This window comes from Staurois parvus, unplaced genomic scaffold (genome assembly GCF_062004578.1).
Source record: "Staurois parvus isolate SC_StPar_1 unplaced genomic scaffold, SC_StPar_1.0 ptg000696l, whole genome shotgun sequence".
NCBI lineage: Eukaryota > Metazoa > Chordata > Amphibia > Anura > Ranidae > Staurois > Staurois parvus.
In genome coordinates, this window is record NW_028318492.1 from 3,939,801 (window position 1) to 3,958,761 (window position 18,961).

The following is an 18,961-nucleotide window of genomic DNA, read 5'->3' on the forward strand; positions in this document are numbered from 1 at the left end:
ACTTTTGCATCTCATTTAGAAACCAAGGACCCAGAGTATGGAGGAAGAATGGAGAGGCACACACTGCAAGATGCTTGAAGTCCAGTGTGAAGGTTTCACAGTCTGTGTTGATTTGGGGAGCCATGTCATCTGCTGGTGTTGGTCCACTGTGCTTCATTAAGTCCAGGGTCAACGCAGCCGCCTACCAGGAGATTTTGGAGCACTTCATGCTTCCTTCCGCAGACGAGGTTTATGGGGATGCTGACTTCATTTTACAGCAGGACTTGGCACCTGCCCACATAGCCAAAAGCACCAAAACCTGGATCAATGACCGTGGGATTACTGTGCTTGATTGGCCAGCAAACTCACCTGACCTGGACCCCATAGAGAATCTATGGGGCATTGCCAAGAGAAAGATGAGAGACATGAAACCAAGCAATGCAGAAGAGCTGAAAGCCGCTATTGAAGCATCCTGGTCTTCCATAACACCTCAGCAGTGCCAAAGGCTGATAGCTTCCATGCCATTCCGCATTGAAGCAGTAACTGCTACAAAAGGGGCCCAAACCAAGTACTGAGTACATATGCATGCTTATGCTTTTCAGAGGTCCGATATTGTTTTATCTACAATCCTTGTGTCACAGTGTGCCTTCACCCTCCCCCTTCCTCCCCCCTTGCCATGTCCTCATCCTGCACACAGCCTCTGAAGCCAGGCTGTGCAGGATGGGGGGAGGGGATCCCTGCGGCGAGGATCACAGCTCATCCGGCAATCTAGGCGGAGGAACTGTGACCCCCCTGCCAGGAGACCCCAGTGGCAGACCGCCGAGATGTCTCCGTGCGCCCCTTTGGATGCAGTGTGGGCACAGGGGGCTTCCCGCACTCTGCGCCCACCAGTGACAATGGCCACGCTCACGAGAAGCGCGGCCCGAGTCAAGGGGCGTGCCTTGTTGCCTCGGCAACGTGGCGCTGGGCCGGCCATTGCCGGGGCAACCCGGAAGCGCCCTGGACAGTTTAAAAAGGCCGGCGCGGGAGCCAGCTGGTCTCTTCCTCCTGCGCTGTCCAGCCACTCTCTCAGCCCGCCGCCACCACTGTCGTGGGAGGTCCGGGTGGGGACCGGGCCTCCGCGGCCATCCCCGCTGAGCACTCTGCAGGAGCCCCCCTCCTCAAAGGTCAGATCCCACAGCCAGGACTCCCGCTGCTGTTCCTGGCAAGCTGGCCTCTGCGAGGGCCCCTGCCTGCTAATCGCTGCTGTCCCTGGAAAAGCTGGCCGCTGTGAGGGCCCCTGCCTGCTAATTGCTGCTGTCCCTGGAAAAGCTGGCCGCTGTGAGGGCCCCTGCCTGTTAATCACTGCTGTCCCTGGAAAAGCTGGCCACTGTGGGGGCCCCTGCCTGCTAATCGCTGCTGTCCCTGAAAAGCTGGCCGCTGTGAGGGCCACTATCCATTGCTGAGGGTCCCTGGGAAGTCGCCCCTGTCTGCTGATCGCTGGGGCTCTGGGAAGCCACCTTGTCTGCTGATTGCTGGGTCCCTGGGAAGCCGCCCTGTCTGCTTACCGCTTTGTCCCTGGAAGCTGCCTGCTGCTGAGCGTCCGCAAGTCGCCTACCCCCCTAGAAGCCAGCTGCTGCTGTGCATCTGCAAGACGCCTATCGTGAGTTTCCCTAGAAGCCATTAACTGCCCCTATTGTGTGCCCAGACCCCTCTTGTCATGAACTGCCCCTGTTGTGCGCTCAGATCACCCTTGTTTGAACTGCCCCATGGCGTGCCCAGAGTATAGCTACCTGGACTGCCCCCCTGAGTGCTTGAGCCATCGCTACCCGTTGAGTCCCCATGAGGCTGCTGTCATCCCTAGAAATCCCGTTGAGTCTCCTGAGGCTGCTGTTGTCCCTAGAAAGCTGTGTGGGTGCTGTGCTGAGGCCAGGCCCCACAGCCAAAGTCTCGTTGAGTCCCCGTGAGGCCGCTGTCATCCCTAGAAATCCTGTTGAGTTCCCGTGAGGCTGCTGTTGTCCCTAGAAATCCCGTTGAGTCCCCGTGAGGCTGCTGTAATCCCTAGAAAGCTGTGTGGGCACTGTGCTGAGGCCAGGCCCCACAGCCAAAGTCCCGATGAGTCCCCGTGAGGCTGCTGTTGTCCCTAGAAATCCAGTTGAGTCCCCGTGAGGCTGCTGTTGTCCCTAGAAAGCTGTGTGGGCGCTGTGCTGGGGCCAGACTCCACAGCCAGAGTCCCGCTGAGTCCCCGTTAGCCTGATGTTGTCCCTAGTAAGCTGTGAGGGAGCTGTGTTGAGACCAGACTCCACAGTAAAGGTCCTGCTGAGTCTCCGTGAGCCTGATGTTGTCCCTAGTAAGCTGTGTGGGAGCTGTGTTGAGACAAGACTCCACAGCCAAGGTCCTGCTGAGTCCCCGTGAGCCTGATGTTGTCCCTACTAAGCTGAGTGGGAGCTGTGCTGAGGCCAGACTCCACAGCCAAAGTCCCGTTGCGTCCCCCTGAGCCTGATGTTGTCCCTAGTAAGCTGTGTGGGAGCTGTGCTGAGGCCAGACTCCACAGCCAAAGTCTTGTTGAGTCCCCGTGAGCCTGCTTACCGTGGGTGTCCCTACAGGCCGCATGTCGCGGAGTGCCATGAACTGTCCTGATTGAAAGTCTTTCATAGTTCAATAAAGCTTTGTGTGTTCCCCTCTTTTTTGTGTGTTCTGTCCTGCCTACGCTTCCGTTACACCTTGTTTTATTGATTGCATGAGATTGTGGATTTGGGGTTTTCATGAGATGTAAGCCATAATCATCACAATTATGACAAATCACGGCTTGAACTATCTTGCTTTGCATGTAATGAGTCTATCTGTCAGGAACCATCGCGACGCATGGGTCTACACATGCGTAGGTGTCTGCCGAGAGGTATAGGTGGCAGAGCACTAGGACCCAGGCGCACCCGTCATCTGGACAGTACTAGGCAGGCACTGGGACCCAGGCTACGCCTGTCAGGTGCAGGGCGGACTATTTAAGCTAGCCCTGCACAGACACTTGTTGCCGAATGGTCTTTGTATCCTGTTTCCTGTGTGTGAGTACTTCTGATCTAGATTGTTTTGACCTTGTTGCCTTCTCCCGTCCTGACCCCTTGGCTTACCTGACTCTGCTCCCGGATGTTCCTGTTTAGATCTGACCTCCTGGTATTGACCCTGCGTGTGACCCGACTATCCTTTGCCTACCGTTTTGTACCTTACCGATCCTCTAGTTACCGTCCCGGCCTGCATGACTCTGATTTAGCTCATCCATCCATCCACCCCGCAGGGATCACTAGGCTCCCTTACATCAGACTCCTAGCTCTCTGGAGCCCCTGTCAGACTCCTCTACCCCTGTTGGAGATACCTGGTAGTTGCGACCTGGTACCGGAGCGCTCCAAGTCCATCCCCACCATCAGGGGCCCTGGTGAACAAGTGCTCCGGTGCTTAGACTCCGCACGCTGGGGAGGCTCTACCGGGGGACTGATAGAGGTGCTGTCAGGCGGTCCCTTACACTATCTCATATATTAGTTTCACCTTTTAAGTTGCATTACTGAAATAAATGAACTTTTGCACGATATTCTAATTTTTCGAGTTTCACCTGTATATATACTTCCTTCCTTGTTTGGTTGGTAAATTTCCATGACGTCCAATATCAACTGTATGCTAATATCAACCAAATCTGTCTTTCTGAACCACCGGTTACCTTTCTTTTTCCTTTCTCATCACTAATTTACTGAATGGCCTATCAGTATGGATGTCACACCACTTTCTAAAGGTACATCTTCGTAAAATGTGCTTAGAATATTTCCACAATTTTTGCATCAAGATCAATAATATGACTAACTCCTTCGATGCCAAGGTGATAACTCTGGGCTCTGACCTGTCCTTTCACTCCCAAACACAATACCTGTCCAAATCTTGCTACTTTCACCTCTCTAACATTTCCATGTTACCCAATGACACCACCAACCTACTAACTGACTTGACTATTGCATCTCCTTCCTTGTGGGCCTAACTCTACACAGACTATCCCCTCTATAGCCTATCATAAATGTTGCTGCCAGACTCAACCATCCTAGCAACCATTTAGTGTGCGCCAATCCCTCTGCTCACCCAGCAAATATAATTCAAAATTCTAACAACAACATACAAAGCCATACGCAACTCTGCTCTGAGGTACATCCTAAAGCTTGTCTCAAAATAGCACCCAAACCTCCCTCTTCTCTTCTCTCAAGACCTTCTGTTGACTAGCTCTCCCATCAACTCCTCCATATCTCACCTCCAGAGCCTCTCCCATCCTTTGGAACAGACTTTTTTGTGTTGCAACACCCTGGGTTGCTGTCTGGTCTACAGCTGCCAAGGTAGGTATCAGCGGCAGTGGGGGGGGGGGGGGGTCTGTTGGGTATGCTTGTGTCATTCTCCCTGAAGTTCAGGTTTACTCTCCTTTGCTTGGCACATTGAATCATGGAACTCAGCTTGTACAGTCAGAGGTGGTGGGTGGGACCAGGGGTGTGGCCACCTCCTTTCCTCCATGCACAGGTGGCTGCAATGGCTGATTCAGCAACTGAAAACAGGGAGTAGAAATAGCAGCCCTGCAAGTCTTCCATTACCAGCCCTGTGGCAAGTGTCTGCTCACTGACTGTACTGCCACTACATACCGCTCCTGACTTCCCTGCCACTACATGCTGCTCGCTGACTGCCCTGCCACTACATACTGCTCACTGACAGCCCTCCCACTACATAGTGCACAGTGATGGCCCTGCCACTACATACTGGTCACTGACTGCTCTGCCACTACATACTGCCCCTTGACCGCTCTGTCACTACGTACTGCTCACTGACCACCTTGCCACTATGTACTGCTCACTGTGCATGATTGCAAAAAAATCTATATTGAACATTAAATGTTCTCTCTCTGTGTATGCTTCAGGCATGTGGTGCTTAGGGGTTCACAAAGTGAACCGGGATCCTTATTGCGCCTTGATTCTTTTCCACAACCTATAGTGGTGTATTTGTTTCCACAATAGTGTTACATGAGCAGCTCTTAGCAGGAAAGCAACTGTGTCTAGCAAGATTTACTATTCAGGTCTAGTGCTGCTGGTTAAAAGCATACTGCAGCAGAGAGAGGGCTGCAGGAGACTTTCAGAAGTGTTCATGAAAACTGAAAAATTCATAAATATACTCAATGATCAAAAAAAGAAAACCTGAGCTTGCATGATAAGCTTGCCTGCCATTTGCATTTGCATAGATTAAATTACAAAAACAGAGACATGTTAAAGCAAATCCATTTTTGAACTTGCCATTTTTGTGAACATATTACTGAGCATGTGCTTAAAGTTACTGTCATGATAGAAGTTGGGGGACTGCCATTGCTATCCCCCTTCTAAAAATAATCAATGCCAGGCTAAGTCTGACTTTAGTAAGTTTTAGTTCGAGAACAAGTATACTGTAAATGCGTTTCATAAAAGAGTGAAAACTATTTATTCCTATACTTGTTTTGGGTAAGCAAGGCATCAGAATGGCAGTCAGGAAACTAGCATTCTGAAAGGAGGCATTATTATTGCAAAATACATATTAATCCCACATGTTAGTATCCCTTTAATGCGAGTCTGCATGAGTACACACAGCGGGGGTGGAGTGGTGAGCAAAGAGCGCTGATGGGGGAACCCCAAAAGAGTAGGATCAAGGCTGCTCTATGCAAAACCATTGCAAAGAGCAGGTAAGTATACCATGTTTTTTATTTCCAAAAGAAAAATATTTTTCCCTTTACAATCACTTTAATGCCTCATGCACACAAGCATATGAATTTATGCTGCCAGATGTTAGCAATGACTCTAATCTCCAGTTTTTTCTTTTATGTTTATGCACATTTATGTGCATTTTGCAGGTGTATGGCGTTTAGAAGCGTTTGAGCATAAACTCATTCTATTGGCTAGAATATTCATGTATTCTAGCTACTAGAATAAATTAACGTGCAAAGGCATGTGTTTATGTGCATGTTTACGTATTTACGCATGTTTATGCATGTTCACGCATAAATAATGCTGATAAGCTCCTCTTCAAACACAGCTTCGGAGTATTTTTATGCCTCCATATGGTGCTCTTTAAAAAAGACCAAAGACTAAATGCCCAATGTGCATGGCCACTGAACTGAGTTTAAACGCATACAAAAAAAAAATGCCGGACACCTGTAAAAGCAGCATTTTTTACTCTCATGTTCATGAGGCCTAATGGTAGTTTTTCCAAAGCACCTTTGGGAGGAACCTAAATGCAGCATCTATAAAAGGAATCACCTACCCATTAATACCGAACGGTTGCATCATATTTTAATTAATGCTTATCTGTCTTTAACAGTTGGATATTACAGCATTTGTAAAGTTATGGCTATAGTATGTGGCAGTTGCTATCATGGTCAATAGATTTCAACGCATTACTGTAGGGGTGTTATACATTTGTGGTCATTGTGTACATTGTTTTCGGCTTCCAAACATGCCTTGCTCCATAACAGTTGCATTTAAGGCATGCCATGAATATGTCATAGTTGCTTGTGCTTTCTACTGAACTATTAAGCCATCAAATGGCTAGTGTAATAACTGATCACATGTGCAGCACCATGACAACTGCACATCAAACAGGGGCTACAGCTGGCCATATGTGGATCGAAATTGGAATCGGTCACCCATGGATCGATATTCGGCTGGTCCCCACTAAACCAGCCAACTTTCAGTACGTGATTGGCCACTATTGACTAACTTTTGTTCAACCACCTTGTCAGATAAAAGCCATTCGATCAGTGCCACAAGCAATAGGCTGCAGCGCTGATTTATTTATTCTGACAGTGGGGAGGATTCTCCCATCCCCAGCTGCTGACTGAATGAAAAAAAAACTGACCCATGTATGGCCAGCTTTAGATAGCAACTTCCTTGCCTGAAGCTCACTACATGGAACCTAAACATTTGAAGTATGTGCAAAGATAGTGTCATGTTGTCGAGTGATAATTTTGCCTACCAAAGAATAAAGAACATTTAAAGGATGGCAAGATAATAGGAAGGCAGATTGATCCTGTGAATATAAATTAAAAAAAAAAAATTTAGAGCCGTGTGGAGCTGTGGAAACTAACTGAAATATAACCTTGTACATTATATGCTGATAATGTGTGCTTATCCAGATCTCAACCTGGGGAGCAAGAAGGGGGTAAGAGTAAGGAATTAAAGTAGAACTAAAGGCAAAGGTTTTTTTCCACTTTGGATGGAGTAACAGAGAGTTATAACCCCACTCAGTTTTTTTTCTTTTGTTTTTCTTTGTTTATTTTTTTGCCATCTGTGTTGCATTGGGAAATTTTCTTTTTTGCCCATAGCCAAAACAGGGAATCCCTCTAAAATGAGGGAATAACTGGTTGTCACTACGATCACCAGAACTTGTGCCCCCATTGGAAGACTTCCCCCATATTTTCTTTGACTTTCACTATCAGTGATAACAATAAATGTGACAAACAGGGAGGGTAAATCTCCCTAACAGGCACAGACAGTAATAAAAACGTAATAGATTTTTTAATCCCTCTCTACTCAATCCAAAGCTAAAAAATAAAAGTTTTGCCTTTAGTTATACTTTAGATGCTCCTGGCTACATTTACTAAAACAGAAGCTTGATATGTTTTCCCTATTGTCTTACATACTGCAAAATATATAAACATGAGATGAGTTTGTTTTGTTGCTAAGAAGTCAGTAGTACTGGCCGACATGGTTTAAGGAGCAGTATGGCCCAATATGTTAGTCAATTGTAAAATATGTGTGCACTTGTTTTGGCACTGAATGATTCATGCCTATAATTTCCCCTTGTTGGGCTCTTTAGTGAAAGCTGTCATTTTAGATAATAAGGATTTTTTTCTTTATTGGACATTTACAGGTCTGTTATCTATCACAGACCAGTAATGACATGCTCAGTATTGTCTTTTATGATTTGTGAACCTCTTATTCTGTCCTAAGAAAGATGGTTGTGCAAGAATAACAAATGGGGCCTTGGTGGGTACTGGACTTTACAGTGTCTTTTGTGTACAATGAGAGGAATTGATCAAACTAGAGCAGTCAGAGTTTGGTAACCAATCAGCTTCTATCATCAGCTTGTTCAGGTAAAGTAGAACTAAAGGTAAAACTTTTTTTCCTTTCTGATAGAGTAGAGAAGGATTATCATCTGTGTCCCTTTGGGGAGATTTCTCTTCACTTCCTGTCCCATAGCCAAAACAGGAAGTGAGAGGAAGTCCCTTCAAAGGTAGGGAATCCCTGGTTGTCACCAGGCTCAAGAGAACTAGTGTCCCTATGGAAAGAATTCTGCTCTATTACTATTTTGGGGAAAATCAAAACTATGGGATTTTTTTTCTCTTTCAGTGATGACAGTAAACAGGACAAATCTCCTGGGGACACAGACAGCAATAAAAACCCCACAGGTTTTCTAACATCTCTCCACTCTGTACAGAACTAAATACAAGTTTCGACTTTGGTTATACTTTGAAAATGAAAGATAGAAACAGATTGGTGGTCGTGAACAGCTGCCCCCAGATTCTGTCTGCTACAATATTGATACATACCCTTCAGTTTCTCTACTTTGTTGTTTAAAAAACACGGTATAAGATGTATTTTCCATTAAAGTTAGTCAGTACTATATTTTAATGAAGCAGAGAAAGAGAGATTATGTATAGTGAGCACTAGCTTCAGAGTGCTGCCTACCCCTACAATTAATTTTACACCCTCCCACCCATAAAGTGTGACTTGGTGATCAGTTACTTACAGAACAAGCGCTGCATTGTAGCAGTTGGGGAGGAGTTTGCATATACGTCCCATAGCTGGAAGCATGCATTTTTCAAGGGGTTCCAATTCTACAGTAGGAAGGCAAGCATCGCTGTGGAGGCATAAGTAGGTACCCTAATGAACCTGCTCTACAACATTTTTACTTTGTGAACTATGCATGCAGTACAGGTTCCCCGTGCTGAACAAAATTCATAGTGTGTAAATCAGTTATTGATGTACCTGTGGTTTCTTTAATTTTAGAAATCCGATGACTTCCATCTCTTAAGGTTCCAAACAATGGGTCTGCATTCACTGGTGTATGTGCAGAAACACTGATCCTGTGACAAGTGTCACCTTGTTGATGCAGCTCTGGATATGATGCCCCATGGTTTGGAAGGATCGACTGTCTCTCATCAGGGCTTACATAATTTCCACTCTTTACCGCTGTATCAGACATAATATGCTTAACATCTGATGAACACAGTGGGGACTCAACTGGAGTTGCACATGAGCTGCTACCTGTACTGCAGCCAGCATCCACAGATGAACATTGGGAGCTCTGCAGAGAAAAGTGTCCTTCACTCTGAAGTGATGACATATTCTTGGCGATGTGATACTCACAAATCCTGTTTATGCTCTGATCTGTATCTGCAAGCTTAGAAATATTCTCTGTAGAGGTGTCATCAGCTTCAGACTCACCAAGTTCTTTGGAAGAAGAAATGAAGTTTGCATTGGAGATAAATATATCCTCTTGTTCAGAAAGCACAGTTTCAATGTTTATGTCATCTTTGCTATTATTTTCAATTTTGCTGTTTGCTACACCAGAAAGCCTTGGCAATGTCTTAGCATATGTTGTTCCTGATGGTAACCTGTCACTAGTTCCCTTATCTGTGGTGTTGTACCATCGCTGATTGTCTTTACGAAAAGCAGTTCTTTCCAAGTTAAAATTACTTAACTGTTGACAGTCTTTAGAGGGATGCATTTCTAGTTTTGCTTTCATTTCTCCTTCATTTTCTGTTCGTTTACCTGCTTGTTTTTTGACAGTAACATTCACGTCAAAATGTGTCTTCATTTCTGCATCTGGTTTATTTTTCCTTTTGCAGGCATACACCAAGGATCCCATTTGCATCTTATTAAAATAGTCGGTGACAGATTTTGTCTCCATGGTTTCTGGTTCCATTTCTATGTTATCAGAATGAAGCATTTGTTTTGAAGGCACAGCTTTTGATTGGAGATCCACCGCTTGCCGATTCACTAAGGAAGTGGAACATTTAAGAGACATACATCCTGCTTGGTTCTTGGCTAGAGAAAATTCAGTCTGCTCTGCTATCAGTGGCTGGTAACCTTCACCAGTTGGAAAGATTACTCGAGATGGATTGTCTATTTGTTTCTGAGCAGAAGCCAGTTCCGAACTCTCTGTCATTTCGGAGGAGTTTGTTTCATTACCAGAATCCGACGATGATTCAGGACTATAAGCTCTTAATATTGTAACACCTGTGAAAGAAATGTCCATGTTAATGTTTTATACCACCACAGTAATATTTTTTTGTGATAACATGATTAAACCAACTGTAAGCATACCTTTCTACAAATCATAGGTATTTGATATAAAAAAAAAAATGGAAATCATAAAAAAAATAGAAGGTCTGGTGGATAAAATGAGGGATGGCTTGAAGGTTTATAAAAAATAAAACAAAAAAGATGGCTCAAAGGGATGGAATAATGGATCTGTACATTAATGAATAAATGTCACAATGGTGAAAGAACCTGAGGTGTCATCTGCTTGGATTTCCTCTGACACAGCCAAGTCTTGCATTGCTTGTAGATTTGAAACTACTACTGCTTCTTCTAGGGTTGTCTCACATTTTTCATCTGTGTTTGTTGGAACAGCATCTATTAGAGACACAGGGATGTCATCGACAGACACACTGACAGCTGAAGCAGACTGATTCTGGCAGTCTTCTTCATCCGAGCTGTCTCTGAAACCAGGAGGAGGGGCGGCAATAGCCATGTTCAAGGAATGCAACAAAAAATCATCTTCATTGTCATCTCCTTCAGGTGGTGGAAGTGAGGTCAGATCAATGATATCATCACTGGATCCTGACATGCTAAGTATATCTGTTCTATTATCCTCTGGCACTATAATATCTTCCTCACAACTTGCCTCATCTTCGTCCTCAACATCATCTGTGGTTTCAGAATAACATATGTCATGTAACAGGGGTTCTTCAATTCCTTCTGTGTTCCCAAATATTTTACTTTCAGATATATTTGCATAAACAGCATTAGCAGCAAAATGAATGCTTTCAGCATCTGACGTTAAGTCTAAGTCTTTGATGTCATTGGCATTGTTTAAGTAAATTACACTTTGTTTATCTAACATTTCAGGGCTTTCATCCAGCAATCTCTCATAGCCAAGTGTCTGAGGGTTTATGGTGTCCAGGTTATGGTCACCAAATATAAAAGACACTTTTGCACTCCTAGGAGAATCTTGTGCTGTGCTAGAGTGTTCCAGCCCTGAGAGAGACAGTAATGATGACTGGTTAATACCAAGGCTATTCTCTAAGTCAATGTGATCACATTGTTTGGTTAGCTGCTGATCAAGTTCTCCTGAATTAAAAGTAGTTTCTATGTACAAGTTCCGGTGATCTTTGTGATGTAAAGGACTTTCAGAAACATCAATATTTCTTTGTTTTAAGTCTACGAATATTTGTTGTGGTTCCTGATTTTCTTCATAAGCAAATATTGATGATTTTGGTAAGTAATTCCAATCACAATCATGATAATTGGGTTTAGCTCGAATTTCATTTCCTAAAGAAAAAATATAGCTATGTTATAAACAGGGAAATATTATTATACAAATATATTTTGACTGATAAAGAATATTTTAAGGCAACATAAGAAAAATTCTAGATTAACAAAATTGGGAAAAAGAGCTCTAGAAAAATGTAACATCTGGATCTCTGCTTTTTCACTGGAACAAGCAAGAGTTTCATGACAAACAGGAATTTTTTAAACAATGTCTTTTCAGTTTGTTATATTACCACTAGACATGCGCACTTCAGAAATTGTTGTTTAGTTTAGTTAAATGCATTCCTTCATTGAAGAATTTTATTTTTTCATATTCATTATGTTGAACCACTTGTATCTTCGGCATTCATTTCGTATATTTGTTCGCCCAGTTGGATTTGAAAAATGTTGCCATTTTTTTCCCAAAGATTGCTATATATTAGTTTTTGGTTTTGATATTTTGAGTGTATTCTTTATACACATATCAAAACTATTTGATATTTTGGGATGCAATGGAATAAATAATGCACAATTCAGCAGTCCCGAATTTTTCAAACCTAAGAATTGCATTAGACTGTGGAACTGAATTGACTGACTCTGACAATTACAAATACAATTTAAATCACAACTTTACTCGAATCTGAATTATCAAACTAATTTGAAAATTGAATTAAGTTCCCCATGGACCAAACTACTATCACATCATGTGACGTTATAACTTTTTTTCGGATTCATTTATTTTTACTATGTCCCTTCAGAGATTCGTATACAGCAGAATCTCTGAAAATCACATTTTTGTCCGAAAATCAATTTGTTATGAAATGAAATGCACATGTCTAATTACCAGTATATACCAGTATATACAGTATATCAACTACACATGTTGATACCTATGAAACCTAACACAAGCATATCATCAAATGTGAAGACAAATTGTGAACAAGCACAGAGGCAAGCACAGCCAAATACAGTATTTAAAGAATAACTTTGCTTTGACCTAAAGGCCTCTATATGACTTCCAACCTGGCTGGATAGTGTTTCCAGCCTCCCGAGGGCCAGCCTGTCTATCTCACTGCACCTAGCAGAGAGACAGCTGAGGCTGTGTAATAAGAGCTTTCAACAACGGCTCTGCACATTTTAATTGCTCTTTCTGACTGAAGATTTAGATGGCACCAAATCTGCTTAGGGAGAAACAGTAGTGTTTGGCCCTCCTGCCCCCCTGAGACATTTTGCTGACTCATTCATCTACATGTAACTTGAGGTCTGGCAGTTCAGGCCTTTACTCTCAGCAAAGTAGTAAAACGTCTCAGGAACAGATTTGCATTTGCCACTTGCAAAAAGGCAAATATGAAACTTTTTATTCAATATTTCATACTTAATTGACTAAAAAGAAATGTAAAAGAAATAAACTTTTTTTTTTTTACTAGAATACAGAAATAATAAAAACACTGTGCATTGCTTTAATTTTCCAACTTAAATGCAGAATGTGCAGGTACAATGTGTTGTGCAGTAAGAGAGACTGTAAATCCGTATATTGATGTCAAAAGTAGTCAATTTGTTTATGCTGGCCTCATACATATATGCAGTATCACAGAAGTGGGCCTTATGAAGGGCCACATATAGGCACTCCCAGCATGGAGACTGAGCTGTCACTGATAGCTTGGGGTCTTATACTAATGATAGGGAAGCAGGAGGACCAATGCTGATCACGATAGCTATGATAGCCTGTGATCATCGGGTAAACCCTCCCCGTAATCTCTTTCTGAATAGAGAGTGAGGTACATTGTCAGAGGAAAAGAAGGTAAACAAATAATAATAATAAATAATGATAAAATAGCTAGATCAGGGCTTGATCTAGATTAGTGTCAGGGTTGAGGTTGGGTCAAAGCTCAGGGTCAGTATGTTTTAGACTGGATTTAAAAAAAACCCTTTTTAACCACTTGCCTACCAGGCACTTATACCCCCTTCTTTACCAGGCCAATTTTCAGCTTTCAGCGCTGCCGCACTTTGATTGACAATTGCGCGGTCATGCAACATTGTACCCATATGAAATTTTGATCATTTTTTTCTCACAAATAGAGCTTTCTTTTGGTGGTATTTAATCGCCACTGGGCACTTTACTTTTTGCGCTATAAATAAAAAAAGTGCAAAAAATTTGAAAAAAAAAAAAGTTTGTTTCTTTTATAAAATCTTTCAAACAGGTATTTTTTCTCCTTCACTGATGTGCGTTGATGAGGCAGCACTGATGTGCACTGATAGGCGGCACTGATGGGCACTGATAGGCAGTACTAATGAGGTGGCACGGATAGGCGGCACTGATAGACAGCACTAATTAGGGGTCACGGATAGGCGGCACTAATATGCAGCACTGATAGGTGACACTGATTATGGGTACTGATAGACGGCACTGACTGGCATCACTGCTGGGCACTGACTGGCACAACCTCTGGGCACTGACTGGTGGCACTGACTGGCAGCACTGCTGGGCTGCATTGGTGGGTGGCACTGGTGGGCAGCACTGGTGGGTGGGCACAGGTGGGTGGCACTGGTGGGCACAGGTGGATGGGCACAGGTGGGTGGCACTGCTGGGCACATGTAGGTGGCACTTCTGGGCACAGGTAGGTGGCACTGCAGAGTGGCACAGGTGGGTGCACTGCTGGGCATAGGTGGGTGCACTGCTGGGCACAGGTGGGTGCACTGCTGGGCACGGGTGGGCGGAGCTAGTGGGCGCACTGCTGGGCGGAACTTGCGGGTGGCACTGCTGGGCACCGATCATCAGGGCACTGATCATCAGTGCCCTGATGATCGGTGCCGATCCCCGCTCTGACAACTGCCGGTTCTCGGCAGTACTTTCCTCACGATCTGACAGCGTGAGGAAAGTGCAGCCGAGAACCGGCACTTGCATTTCCCTCTGATCAGCGTGTCATTGGACACCGCTGATCACGTGGTAAAAGGCCGCTGTGATTGGCCTTTTACCACATCACGTGATCAGCTGTGTCCGCAGGACACAGAGATCACCGGGTGCGCGCCCCCTGGGGCGCGCAGGAGAGCGCGTTCTGGGAGGACGTCATATGACGTCCACCCAGAACTGGCCGGCCGCAGTGAAGCCGTCATTCGGCTATCTGCGGTCAGCAGCTGGTTAATTTAGTGTCAGGATCAGTGTATTTTAGATAAGATAAATATTAGTACTGCTTGGACCTTGAAGAAGGGGACACTCCCTGAAAGCTTGTCCTCAAAATTATATGTTAGTGCAAATAAAAAAGTATCACGGACAGTACTCAATTGTTTCTGTCGCAAATGCACTAATACGGCTCCAATCACCTCAGATAAGATAAAAAAAATGCACACTAATGTCTCTTGGCCCCACTAAGGGTACAAACAACAAATAATATACACTTATATTGCAATCATCAGGAGTAGGAAAATTTATTTTGGGATTTATTTTTTGGTGGCAGTAATGACGAGAAATAAACAGCTAAGTTTAAAAATGATTTTTATTTTACTATTTTGTCCAGTGTTCCTTTGATAATTAAAAAGAAATCAGGAGATATCCATTAACATTTACAACCAAATAAATGCCCAATTTATCCAGAAAAAAACAAGGTACAGTTGCAAGAAAAAGTATGTGAACCCCTTGGGATTACGTGGAGTTTTGCATGAATTGGGCATAAAATGTGCTTTGAACGTCATCTAAGTCACAACAATAGAAGAACACTGTCTGCTGAACATAATACTACACAAACATTAGATGTTGCCATGGTTTAATTGCACATAACATGTAAACATTCACAGTGCAGGGAGGAAAAAGTATGTGAACCTTTGGACTTAATAACTGGTTGACCCTCCTTTGGCAGCAATAACCTCAACCAAACGTTTCCTGTAGTTGCAGATCAGACCTGCACAACGATCTGGAGTAATTTTGGACCACTCCTCTTCACAAAACTGTTTCAGTGTAGCAATATTCTTGGGATGCCTGGTGTGAATCGCTCTCTTAAGGTCATGCCACAGCATTTCAATGGGGTTGAGGTCAGGACTCTGACTGGGCCACTCCAGAAGGTGTATTCTGTGCTGTTGCAGCCATTGTTTTGTTGAATTACTTGAATGCTTGGGTCATTGTCCTGTTGCATCACCCATCCTCTGCGGAGCTTCAGTTGGTGGACAGATGGTCGTACGTTTTCCTGCAAAATGTCTTGATAAACTCTGGAATTCATTTTCCCATCAATGACAACAATCCGTCCAGGCCCTGAGGCAGCAAAGCAGCCCCAAACCATGATGCTCCCTCCTCCATGTTTTACAGTGGGGATGAGGTTTTGATGTTGGTGTGCTGTGCCTTTTTTTCTCCACACATAGTGTTGTGTGTTCTTCCCAAACAACTCAATCTTGGTTTCATCTGTCCACAGTATATTTTGCCAGTAGTGCTGTGGAACATCCAGGTGCTCTTTTGCAAACTTCAAACGTGCTGCAATATTCTTTTTGGACAGCATTGGCTTCCTTCGTGGTCTCCTCCCATGTACTCCATTCTTGTTTAATGTTTTCCTTATTGTAGATGTGTCAACAAAAATGTTAGCATGTGCCAGAGATTTCTGTAGGTCTTTAGCTGACACTCTGGGATTCTTCTTTACCTCATGCAGCATTCTGCGCTGTGCTCTTGCAGTCATTTTTACAGGACGACAACGCCTAGGGAGAGTAGCAACAGTGCTAAACTTTCTCCATTTGTAGACAGTCTGTCTTACCGTGGACACATGAACATCAAGGCTTTTGGAGATACTTTTGTAACCCTTTCCGCTTCATGCAAGTCAACAATTCTTGATCGTAGGTCTTCTGAGAGTTCTTTTTTGCGAGGCATGGTTCACATCAGACAGTGCTTCTTGAAATCAGTAAACCCAAAGCAGGTGTGTGTTTTTTAAGGGCAGGACAGCTGTCAGCAACACATCCAATATCATCACACTGATTGGAGTCAAGGTTGGCTCACTCCTGGCTCCAATTAGCTCTGGGAGAAGTCATTAAGCTAGGGCCTCACATACTTTTTCCTCCCTGCACTGTGAATGTTTACATGTTATGTGCAATTAAACCATGGCAACATCTAATGTTTGTGTAGTATTATGTTCAGCAGACTGTGTTCTTCTATTGTTGTGACTTAGATGACGTTCAGAGCACATTTTATGCCCAATTCATGCAAAATTCCACGTAATCCCAAGGGGTACACATACTTTTTCTTGCAACTGTATATTTCACTTGGATACAAAAAGTAGTTGCAATGATATATCCAGTTTATTAACACTTGCCAAAGTTGCAAAACTGAGTTCAGCTGGTAGGATTTGTTTCACTTTCAGGCATTAAGGGGTTAGTTTAGATGTGTAGCAAAAACTATAGTCAATATACCTGCGTCACGATTGGCCATGTTTTTATTTGCCACATTAAATATCGAACGTCTGGAATCAACCAAAAGTCGGTAATAACCTGCTGTTAGGCAGGCAAGGTTCATGGCATCCGATGATTCCATAAGCAACGTTATAGGCTGTAAGAAAAAATGAGGTCATAAAACATAACAACAGATCATTAAATTAGCTTATGCAAATTGAGCTGTCAACTTCAAAGCACAACTTCATACTACTGAACTGCACAGTACACATCCCTGTGCAACAGTTCAGTAGGAAGGAAGCTATTCCAATGTACACTGAAAAAGGCCATTATTAGACAACTTTTCTGTTTGGATCAACTACAGTTTGATCTAAATTCTACAGCATTATTTTATGGACAGCATATTGTTGAAAATCTTAGATAAAGCAAATGGTTGGGACTTCGAAATTTGATCAAGTAGATTGACTTCTGTCGAACGGGAACATTTGAAAACTTTTCTCACTCAGTGGCTGCATCCAATCAGCTTTTGCCGCTGATCAGTGTATTTTAAAAGGCCTGCTCTAAGAACACAATGTCCCAGCAGGGGATATTCCTCCATCCTCCGTGGATGGAGGAATCTGTTCATCTTTTTTCATTCAGTCCAATGGCTGAATGAAAAAAAAAAACATCCTGGCTATGGTCAGCTTACTGATACAAAGCTAGATGGAAATGTTGCTTCAATTTAAACCTGATATATGACCTATTACATTTTGTTATGCATCCTACAACATGGGAGATGTCTTTGAACTGGTTATGATGGAATACACCCCAACTTGTTTTTTGTGCTACATTTTCATTGTTAGGGCAACCAAGGGCAGATGCAGCAAGAGCCAGATACAGCTGAACTCCAGAAATTCAGCCACGTTCTGAAATGTTCTGGATTACTAGTGTTAAATCCAACAGAATGCATGGTGCCTCATGGACTTCCCTATTTAAATTACAATTTTTTTATGTGCTGAGAGCAGAACTACCCATATAGAATATATTTTAAAAATATTCTTCCCAAATATATTGACATATATTTGAAATGCTACAATTTTGGCCATATTCAATATATTTCAAAATATATTTCAATGCGTATATATATATATATATATATATATATATATATGAAAAATATTTTTAGAAGTACATTTCAAATATACTGTATGTCTTTAAAAATACAATACTACATTTTTGGAATGCATTTACAAATATATGTAAAAATATATGTTAAAATTACTTTTTTATATGTTAAAAATAATCAGAAGAATATATTGAAAACATATTTTTCACATATTTTGTAATATATAAAAACACATTTCAACATGCAGTGTATATCTATCTATCTATCTATCTATCTATCTATCTTTAGTGAAATATTTTGAATATGGTCAAAATTGTAGCATTTCAAATATATGTCAATATATTTGGAAAGAATATTTTAAAAATATATTTCAAATATATTTTTCTTTCATGTAGGTATTGCTGTACTTCCAGTGCTGGACCTTCTGGACTCAGCTCCTGTGCCCATCCCTCCCTTCCTCCTGCCCAATCACAGAGTGCTTTGTATTAAGTAAACCCATTCACAAAATACAAATCCTTCTGTGAATGGGAAGCAGAGGGGAGGGGCAGGCAGAGCAGCTGTTGGAAGTGTCTAGGGCAGTACAAATACACAGATTCGGTCTTCAAGTATAACTAAAGGCAAAACTTTTTTTTTTTTTGTGGATAGAGTGGCGAGGGATTAGAACATCTGACAGTTTTTATTGCTGTCTGTGTCCCCATTAGGGAGATCCACCCTTTTTATTTTTCCTGTTTACCATTATCATTGAAAGTGAAAGTAAAAGAAAAATCCCAAATTTTGGATCGTCCCCAGAAAAGTATTAGAGTGGAAATCTTCCAATGGGAACACTAGTTCTGGTGACCTGGACGTCCCCAAGGAATCCCCTTCATTTGCAGGGATTTCCTCTCACTTCCTGTTTGGCTATGGGGCAATTGGACACAGAAGGCAAGAAAAATCTGCCAGGGGTTATAACCCTCCCTTA

The 18,961-nt window shown here is 42.9% G+C and overlaps 1 protein-coding gene and 1 long non-coding RNA gene across 4 annotated transcripts in view; one reads left to right on the top strand and one right to left on the bottom strand.

Moving 5' to 3' along the window:
* LOC149446140 (uncharacterized) overlaps positions 1-10,513 on the top strand; it is a 79,463-nt gene extending 68,950 nt beyond the window's left edge. For both annotated transcript variants that reach the window (XR_016306263.1, XR_016306265.1), the window contains one exon: positions 9,851-10,513. This is a non-coding gene — a long non-coding RNA (uncharacterized LOC149446140). The remainder of the gene's footprint in view (positions 1-9,850) is intronic.
* Positions 1-18,961, bottom strand: part of FRMPD4 (FERM and PDZ domain containing 4) — a 463,469-nt gene that overhangs the window by 4,466 nt on the left and 440,042 nt on the right. For both annotated transcript variants that reach the window (XM_089652996.1, XM_089652997.1), the window contains 3 exons: positions 16,920-17,055; positions 10,515-11,558; positions 8,988-10,241 (listed from right to left, as the gene is read on the bottom strand). In XM_089652996.1, coding sequence (XP_089509122.1) covers positions 8,988-10,241; positions 10,515-11,558; positions 16,920-17,055 — 2,434 coding nt within the window. The remainder of the gene's footprint in view (positions 1-8,987; positions 10,242-10,514; positions 11,559-16,919; positions 17,056-18,961) is intronic.